The 10,580-nt window shown below is 30.2% G+C and overlaps 1 protein-coding gene across 1 annotated transcript in view; it reads right to left on the reverse strand.

The window, feature by feature from the left end:
- LOC145107445 (squalene synthase 1-like) overlaps positions 1-4,463 on the reverse strand; it is a 6,295-nt gene extending 1,832 nt beyond the window's left edge. Inside the window, exons 1-8 of the mRNA XM_079044342.1 lie at positions 4,085-4,463; positions 3,025-3,067; positions 2,700-2,789; positions 2,330-2,405; positions 1,433-1,502; positions 569-712; positions 308-412; positions 89-235 (exon numbers count right to left, since the gene is read on the reverse strand). Of these exons, the coding sequence (XP_078900468.1) occupies positions 89-235; positions 308-412; positions 569-712; positions 1,433-1,502; positions 2,330-2,405; positions 2,700-2,789; positions 3,025-3,067; positions 4,085-4,279 (870 nt within the window). The 5' untranslated portion in view covers positions 4,280-4,463. The remainder of the gene's footprint in view (positions 1-88; positions 236-307; positions 413-568; positions 713-1,432; positions 1,503-2,329; positions 2,406-2,699; positions 2,790-3,024; positions 3,068-4,084) is intronic.
- Between the last annotated feature and the right edge of the window lie 6,117 nt (positions 4,464-10,580).

The raw sequence follows: 10,580 nt of genomic DNA on the forward strand, positions 1-10,580 counted from the left end.
ATATATATATATATATATATAATAATAATAATAAAGTAATCAATGAAAGTAGGTTGCTATTCTTGCATTTAACTTGACAAAAAAGTACCTGTGGAATGGCACAAAACTTGAAGATAGCAGGATCACGCAATTCAGACATGTATTTTAAACAGTCTTCAATGTGGATTAAAGCGTTAGTGACCATATCATTCAGACATTGAACAGCCTTCTCAGAGTTCTCTTCATACTTCAGCTCCTGGAAGAATAAAACTTTAGATATTATTTTTTTAACTTTTATTTATATGTAAATATATATACTTTTACATACCTCTAGTTTATTGACATATTTACTCCAGATCTCGCGAGGCCAAAACATACGTGACTTGGGTATCTCGTTTATATCCTCCAGATAATCTCTGATGATGTTTGTTTTCTGTAAATTATGACCAATAAGACAATGTCCAATTAGAGTTTAAAATACAGTTGAATGCAAGAAATAGCAATGTAATTTGATCAACAAACAACTAAATGAAAGTATGTTGTTATTTTAAAGTATAATGCATTAAAAAGCTGAGTGTGTAAAAATTACCTGGAGAAACAAACCCATTGAATTGGAGATGGAATCTGGAAACAACTTTTCTGTGCCTGAGGCATGGAAGAGTTTTGACAACCCTAATCCAACAAGTCCAGCAACATAATGACAATACTCATCATAATCATCAATTGTCTCAACCTGCAATTGCAATTGCAAAATCAAATTAAAATTCATTTTCCCTTTCAACAGCAACAGCTTAGAGACGGGTAAAACTTGTCTTAAAATTTCTCTTAACCGAAACTAGAGAATGCAATGTTGATGGAAAATGCAAAGAATAGCAACGTACTTTCAAAGTACAGTGTGGTAAGTTGTAAGAAAAAAAAAAGAAAGTAAGATGCTATAACAAACAAATCAAAGAAAGCAAGTTGCTATATTTACATTTAACCCTATAAATAAGGGTAAATGGGGAAAACAGCAACATGCTTTCATCCTACTTTCATTTTAGCATTGTACTTTCAAACTTTTTCTTATCAAGGCAAAAAACATTCCTACTTATAGCTTTGTATTGTCGTTTTTTTTTCTTATTAGAACATTATACTTTGAAAAATCTACCAATGAAATTGCACAAAAAAGCAAAATACTTTCATATCTTCTTATTATACCATTGTATTTTCAACAAATTTCTTATTAAGGGATTATACTTTGAAAAACAAAACCTAATTATAGTATTTTACTTTCGATTTTATACTTATTAGAACATTATTCTTTGAAAAAACTAACCAATTATAGCATAGAAAATTTCTTTGTATTTGGATGACATTGCTATAAATTGGTTAGGTTTTTCAAAGTGAAATGTTGCAAGAGGAAAAAATGAAAGTACATTGTTATTTCTTGAATTTAAACAATGATAATAATTACCTCTTTGCAGATAAATTTTGCCATCCCTGCACCCATTCTCAGGGTTATATCCTCAATTGCCTCCTGGTAACTGCAAAATAATTGGAGTATTGCAAATCAAGTTTTTTTCTTAAAAGATGCACAAAGCATATACAGAAAGACCATAGCATAGATGCATTTAAATGGCTTAAAATGTCTACAAATGTTCACAAGTGGCAATTCTTGTTTTTAAATATAGATTCATTATAAGCTTTTATTAGCACATGCCAAAGATAAAAATTAGTTGCCAGGTTTTAAAAAGGATTAAAAAGCACAACATACTTTCATCATTATATCATGGTTTAATTATTACAGGAAAAGGATAAGTGGCTAATCAATAATATGGTGATAGCATAAGTGCTTTTCCATATTTTGCCTTCATATCAAAACCAGGTATGTGGATTTGTTTAAACGTTCAAAAAAGTGTATAATGGTTAATCATTACAGAAAATAGTCAAATCGCAATAAAATGGTGAAAATATAAATGTTTTTCGGCATTTTTCCCAATCTATTTCATGATGAGAACAAACAAACTAAAGTTCGGGTTACCAGAAGCATCAACATGTAATATGAAATATTTATGGCTATTGTGTGTCACTTTCAAAGAATAAAGAATAGGATAGATGATGAGATCAATGATTAGAGCCAAGATTATTTACAATATGTAAAAGCTATTATCGTAACTATTATTATTGTTAACACTATTATTATTGTTTTTGTCAATATTCTAGATTAATCCTTGCTAGATCCATATACAAATTGAAAACCGAGTAAGATGACAAGAATATCACTTGTTTAATTGCTTACTTTAATTCATAATCCATTAATACTATTTAATGATAAAATATCCAAAAGCATTAATTTATATGTAAAATTTACCCTTTCTTAAGCTCCAGAAAGGCAGCAGAAACGTGATGGAACTGGTCCATGAGAACCTTGTATTCCTTTGTACCACCTTCAGAAAAAAAAAAAAAAAAAAAAAAAAACAGCATTAGCTTTGACATATCATGTGAACAAAGGTTGGAAATGTAGAAAATAAAATTGTAAATTGGTTAAAATCATAAAGATTTTAGAAATGATTTGAATCATTAAAATTACATAAACAAAAAAGAGTTATATTGCATTTTTCCATTCTATTCCATGATGGAATGGAGAAAAAAATGCCCCTAACAAACAATTCTTTTTTCACTCTAATGGAATGAACAATTCCATTCCAATTCCAAAATACCAAACACAACCTAGTACTCACATGCAAAGTGCCAATCACGATCATAGATATGCTGATGAAAGGCAATCAGAATTGGTACTTTGATTTCAGCATCTATACTTGTATCATCCTCTGCAAAAATGAAAAGTGCAGAATTAGTAAGTAAATCATGTGCAGAATTAGTAAGTAAATCATGAAAATCAAATGATTTTTGTACGCATCTTAGGAGAAAAGAAAAAACAAAAATAACAACAGTCAACAGCAACATATCAAGAGGGTCAATAATGATACATCTTCTCAAGTTTTTTAATACTTATCAAAGAAAATCAGAAAACTAGAAAATTTGCTTAAAGGTATTTAGACCTACCAACAGTGTCAAGGGCACGAAGAACCAAATAGAAAATGCAAACCTGCAGTGTATAGTGTCAAAATTATATTAGAAAGTATGTAGCAAAACAAACAAACAAAAAAAAGTTGCATGTTAGTGGATTACAGATGCACACACTTCTGTTCCTCAAAAGGCATAAAATATAAACTTCTCTGGTTGTTAAAAGTCCATTTTTGGATTGATAATCACTCTTTTATGCTAAATAAAGTTTCGGTGATTGTTACCTCTTCCCCTCCTCTAGCAAGTAACCAACTTTATGTGGGTATGAGTTTGAAAAATTCCTATGACCGCTTGGGGTCAACTAAGGTCTAAGAACGCCAATTTACAACAATTCATATGTTAAAACACAAATACAGACATCTGACTTTACCCTATCATCTGTATGTGTGTGTAAAACTCGAATAAAGGAGATTCCCTTGATCTTTTGCAGATCGTCAATACCAAATCCCCCTCCCCCCCTAAAAAAAGAGGTAAAGATGCTGCACTGCTATTATCGCAGCAAACCTACTTTTAAAACACTCCCAAAAAGCTGATACTCTGAATCCAGGTGCAAAAAACGAGAATATGCTATCTTCCACAGTTATATTCCCTCTCACACATGCGACATCTGAATTATATACACAGACGGACCTATTCTGGACGACTGCAGTAAAATTTACACAGAAGAGGATTGAAAGATACGCCAGATGTACATAACGTGTCTATGAAGAATACGACAAATTGACTTATGCATCACGATCCACCAAATCGCAAAAACTAATGAAAACTTCAAATTTTGTTAATCGAGAATAGTATCATTTGATTATCTATTTACTCCACGCATTTCACGAACCGGAAAATCGAAAATATCCAGGAATGATTATAAGATTCGGCGATAATAACTAGAACACACGAAAACAAGACGTCGTTTGGTTAACTACTCTTATTTTTGTTAATCGAATAGATTATAATTCGGAAATATCTTAGACTAATTGCAAGGTCAAGTAGAATTGCTAGAACACACATAAAAACAAGACGGCGTTTGGTTAATCACACTTACAGCGTCACGAAGCTCGGGATTGAGCTGTTGAATAACAAGCGCGAAGCTTCTAGAAACCTTATGAAGCATAGAGTAACAGAATCCCCAGTGTGGCTCCGCCGGGATCTGTTTCTCAGCCTTCTTCGCCGCCATCTTCAACTTCAACAGCGGGTAAAAATCGTCCGGATGTTTCAACACTGCCTTTAAACTCCCCATTTTATCGTTGATTAATCAGATCAAGCTACTTTCCGTGCGATCCGATCGATGAATCGATTTACAGAGATTTTATCGAAATCGCAGATCGTGGTAACCGTTTCTCACGATTTTATGTGGTGATCTACAGATGTGCGTGAAAACTGGAGGTTGATGTGTTGTATGTGTTAATGTGTGTGTGTGGAGGAAGCTATTTATAGTAAAAAGACTTTGGGAGGTGTTGGAAAAGAATTGGTGTGGATGTATTCTACTCGTCGTGGAAAAAACGAATAACAAAGAAAAAACCCAAACAAACATTTTTACTCAATAATAAAAAATCGTTTCTATTTTAAAAATAAGATAAATTATATAAAAGACATTATTATTCATAAAAATTTAATTTGACAATGTATTATTTTTATAACTAAGATCATTTCCATCCTTTGACACTATTTTTTTAAATTATATATGTAATTATAATGTAAAAAAAATAATGTAAACACTAAATCTTCCAACTCATGACACTGTATTTAACTCTAAAAAAATGTTTTACGTATATTATTCTTTATTCAACACTATATTTAGGTGTTGTTTGTTTTTTTAAAGCCAAAATGTCTACAGTCTACGGACCACATCTGCAAGCCCCTGCGGCAGAAGAGGTGGATCAAATGTCTGCAGTCTGCAATAAGAAGTCTGTTTGTTTTTAACGTTCGCAGCTGTTGAAATAAACTGATTTTTCAAACTTAATTTTATGTCATAAACATTAAAAATGCATTTTCAGCAAAAAAAAAAAACTGCACGGTGGCCCATGTTTTTTTTATTTAGGTTAAAATGAGGCCTAGAGACCTTTGAAGACAGTGGCCCATGTCTGCGCTAGGAAGACCTCGCGCAGACGTTTTTTGATCTGCACATTTCCAAAAAACAAACACTTTGCGAGGGCATATGTCTGCGTATTGTCTGCACGGCGCAGACAAAAGTGGTTGCCCATATCTTCACAAAAAAACAAACAGCCCCTTAGTGGTATACTAAAATCCAACACTATATATAGTGTTAGTTATAGTACAAGGTTTTTTTAATTATAATGTAATTTATAGTGTAAAAGTGGTTTTTTTTAGTGTAGAGTTGGAGATTCTCTAAAAAATTAAGTTTTTATAAAATTTCGGTTTTGACACTATATTTTTCAGTTTCTTTCAAGATTTTGGCACTATAGCTGTCACATGATGTATGCGTCAATTTTGACAATGCATTTTTTCAATTTATTTCAAATATATAACATTCAAACATATTGGAAAATATAGTGTGGAAATCAAACTTTTATAAAAACTTAGAGTCTTAATAATTAAGAAAATAACACGGTGTTAAAATCATTTTTTTTATGAAAACTTGATGTCTTTATTGTAATTAGTCCTTAAAAAAATTGGATGTTTATTTATATACCATGTATTATGTATCAAAATTATTATTTTCCATACAAAATGTGCAATTAAATGTAATTTTATGGTCAAAATACAAAGGAAAATCGGTTACTACTAGCGACTAAATTTCTTTTACCAATTTGTATAGCAATGTTTTTTTATGAATTTATGCAATGGACACAACTTACGCAACTACATTTCAACAAGTTATATGTTTTACAAGTAAGGTCTTACATTATTTGTTTATAGGATGAAAAACATGGTTACATATTTTATCTATTGTTTTATTATATAAATTTGAAAACATATATTCCATTGCATAAATCATGTTGGCCTATAAAAATTTCAATGACTTGTTTTATATAGTTTTCTATTCAAAGATTTCTAATATGTCATCGTCACTATAAACCATTTTACTCGACCATCATTACTTTTAAAGTTTAACAAACATATTTACAAGTATCATATTTTATAATTTATATCGAGCATCATTATTTTTTAGGGGTGAGCAAACCCGAACCAAGAAACCGGGAAACCGACCAAAACCGACGAAACCGAAACCGAAGCAAAACCGATGGTTAGGGTTTCAAATTTTTAAAAACCGAAAAATCGGGTTCGGTTTCGGTTTTTGCCTAGAAACCGACTCATCCAACCCGAAAAACGACCAAACGGTTGAGTGCCATGTTTTTGTATATGTAATCATATGAATATATATAACTAAGGCGCGAATTACATATACAAACACCCTGTTGGCCCAGCGGTTGGGCGTCTTCCCTTTGAACTTGATGTCAAGGGTTCGAATCTCCCTGCTTGCCAAAATTTTCCCCAAGTTTTCTATTTTAATTTGCAACTTGATCTATCCCCATCGAAGGTTGTATGAAAGTTACGCATGTTTCACCCTTAATATAAGGAATCGTTACCTCTATCATTCCTCATATCAGTTTAATTGGGATTAACATTGGGTTAGGGTTTAAACCCAGAACCGACCCATGAAGAAACTGAAACCGAGAAACCGAACCGACAATTTGGGTTCTTGGTTCGGTTTTTATTTTTTTGAAAATCGATTTTATTGGGTTGGGTTCTGTTTTAGGTCAAAACCGACCCATGCTCACCCCTATTTTTTTAGAGTTTAGAAAAAAAAAGTTTACAAGTATCATATTTTATAACTTATTAGATTATGACCCGTGTTAAACACGGGAAACACATAAATAAAATACAAATATATATAGATATTGCAGAATAATTATAAAAAAATCAGGGTTATTGATGTTATTAAAATATGTAGAAAATACATTGAAATCGGTAAATATATATAGTCGTTGAAGGTCCTCTTTGTAGACAACATTTTTTGTTTTATTAGTTAAACGACCTTCCTCGTCACATATGAGTACTTTCAAACTTTTTTTACATGTGACACTGGAATCAGTTACATATAACCGATCATTCGTGAAAACAGGTATACGCAAGTATAATCCAACATTTGACAATGTACTTTCAAAATACATTGTTGTTTTATGGTTATATTGCGAAATAAAACTGTTTATTTAAAAAAAACAACTTATTTATGTTCCTTCAAAATGAACCACATAAACCCCCCACAATATTAAATATAAAGAAACTCTAACCAATAAATATAAAAACAATTATGTTTGCTCGATTTAGATATTGTCTGTGACTCATTGAAAATATCAAAAGACAGAATTGACATACAACTTACTTGTTATTATGAGACGGATTAAACAATTTAAACATATGAGGATGTCTTTTTTTATTTTATGATAATGATAAAATAATGGAAAAATGAATGTTTACTTCAAGACATTTGCGGACGTTTGAGTAACGTCTGTGGTCTTAACTGTTGAGTATTCGTATCTTTTACATATAACTATTAAATTGTTATTCAAGATGAATTAAAAAACAATGTTTTCTTTATTGCTTCGATGCTAAATAGATAAAAGAACAAAAAAAACTTGATTTTCGTTATATACCCATTTAGTACAAAAGTAGCCAACCGTAATTAAAGCAGGGACAAAACCATTAAGAAAATTGGCAAATTGAGGTTCTATTTCTTAAACATGTGATAAGGTAGAGAGATACCAGGACATGCCGTTAAAAACTCGAATTCTTTCATCACCGCCTCAATGGGTTCAACGGACAACCCCAAACAGATCAAAAAGTTAAAAAATTCAAATAAAGATTAATAAAATGGGGCCGAATTGGTGAGAATGTTAAAAAGATGGAGGTGTCGATAACTATAATTGGATGAATATGGGATATATTAAACGAGTTAAGATGGAAATCACCTATTGAGTAGATACTTGAATACAACACCAAATGATCATAAAAGGTTAACGAAAAGATGTGTTAATTGTAAGGAATGGAATTGAATGTTTTTGAAAGGAATGAAAATTTTCAAATGAGTATAGCATGTACCTCCGACTATCAGTCATAGACTAATTGTAGCAAATTTTGCATTATTTGACCAATTTTAGCGTTATTAGAATTCTAACTTTCATATAAAAAATTTCTTTTTTGCATCTGACCAGACTAATGTTTTTTTTATCATTATTATCATTCTGTAATTTACATTCTTGAGAGTTTTGAAACTATATTGCTATATATCGGTTGTTTTTTAAAGTTCATTGCTATTTCTTGTCGGTTTAGAAGTATGTTTCGACCATTTTTGCATCAGATAAAAAACATATAGGTTCTTTTAGTTACTGGAATCCTACTTTCATATAAAATTATTCTTTTTCGCATTAGACCAAACTCGATGTTTTTTAGCGTTATTATCATCCTATATTATACATTCTTGATAGTTTTGAAAAGTTCGTTGCAATTTCTCATTTGTTTTTGAAAGTTCGCTATTATTTCTTGTTGCTTTTAGAAACAAGTTTTAGACTATTTTTTGTATCTGACCAAATTTGAAGGTTATTTTCGCATTATTACCATCGTATATGTTCCATTTTATTTTTATTATTTGAATATAGTTTTTGTAGTTCAAACCGATACAAATATAAAAATACCGACTATATATTAACCGACTCTCTATAATGTATAATTTAAAATCAAGACAGTGTAATCATAACTTATCGATGTTAGTTAAAATGTAACTTATTTCAGGATGAGGTTACTTTTTGGTTATTTATTTAGGAAGCATAATATGTATTCTACATAACAAGTGCTTACCTTTTGAATTTAGCATTTGTTACTTTAGAATTTTATTTTGGCTTGAAATAGCCATGATCACCCCATATTTAATATTTTTCTCTTCTTGCACCTTTACTACCTGTTGACTTGCATTCACTATATCAAGATTTAACATTTTTTTTAAAGAGATCTAGACAAGAAACTATTAAAGTCAATAGATACGCTAAAAGAGACATGCTTGCCTTTTGTGAGATCAATAATACCAAATTGGACCACTTTCTGCAAAATAATTAAAGAACCGAAGAAAACCTGATTGACTAAATATATAATATCATTATTTAAATCATAACCTGTTACATGCTGACAAAATTGGAAATTTCAGCCAAAACTCTGTTACATGTCATCAAAGTTGAAAAAAGATCCTTTAAAGTTTGAAGAGGGTATTAATTTAAAAAACCGTCTCTCACTTTTTGTTGGGTGTATTTTCTGATGGGAAGAACAATTATCAGGCCAAACATAATCCTTAAAAACCATCATAGTCAAATCATAGATTGCTTAATCAACAAAATAGAATATCGCAGTCGTATATGGTAATCCAGTTAGAACATCTTTTTCTAAAAGATCAAGAAATGGACAATTTATTAGAATCTTATCATGTTGATAAAAGTCATAACAAATTGCAATAGATTGAATCGATAGTTTACAATAAATATAAAAAATGAAGCCCTATCAGAGATAGAAAAATCTGAGGACAGGACAAAAAAGCATGTAACACTACAAAGTTGCAAACAACAAAAACACATGATGTTATAAATCTAGAAAAAAAAACCCAAATTTATACATGGTTGTAAGGTGAGCGTAGAGAACTTGTATCAGATCCTTTGAGACATTTCATTAAACACCTAAGGTGCCTATTCTAATAACTCATCTTAACTCATCTTTTGAATGTAACATGACAAAATAATCCAATGTTACAGGAAAGTGTAGGAAATGAACAAAATTACCATGTATTTAGATTATGCAAATTATTTTGAGCAATGTTCCTTCAAAAATATACTTATTGTTGTTGCATACATGCATACAAAGTTTAATAAAAAATGTTAATTGTAATTATGCAATTTGATTATACCATATAAATACGACCACATAGAAAATTTAAGAATCAAATAAAAGTTTTTTTATAATACCGTAAATCTGATATTCAAGGAAATAGGATCATTCCTAATTTAGATCCTAACTTCTTAGCCTACTTCTGATATGGTTCATGTATTAATATTTAGAGAAACTGGTAGGCAATGATGTTGATATTGAGTGTTGTATATTGTTGTTACCGGTAAAAAAATAAGTTGTAGTTTAAAATTAAAATTTTATTTTTTCATGGTAAGTATGTTGCTATAATTTGTAAAAAAAATCACATAACTATTGATAGATAAAAAGTAACGTATGTTGCTATTGCAGTTTGTAGAGGTTGTTGAGGATCGAGTCCAAATTAAAAGGTTAAGCATTTAATATAAAAAGTTATACATTGTTCTTTTGTTTGACTTAATCTAGACTGAATGATGTAATATATTAAGCTAAAAAACCTTATATAATGTTTTATGAGATTTCAAAAATAGAAACATAATTTTGTTAGTCACAGAAACAATTTTTGAAATGTTGTATTTATCGTACATAAACATATACAAATTATAATACTTATAGTTTAACTCTTTCTAGATTAAATTGTTTACAAAAGCCATCTCCTTAATAGTTAATAAAAG

Source organism: Lactuca virosa, chromosome 4, assembly GCF_052849685.1.
Source record: "Lactuca virosa cultivar CGN04683 chromosome 4, Lactuca_virosa_CGN04683_v6, whole genome shotgun sequence".
Classification (NCBI taxonomy): Eukaryota; Viridiplantae; Streptophyta; class Magnoliopsida; order Asterales; family Asteraceae; genus Lactuca; species Lactuca virosa.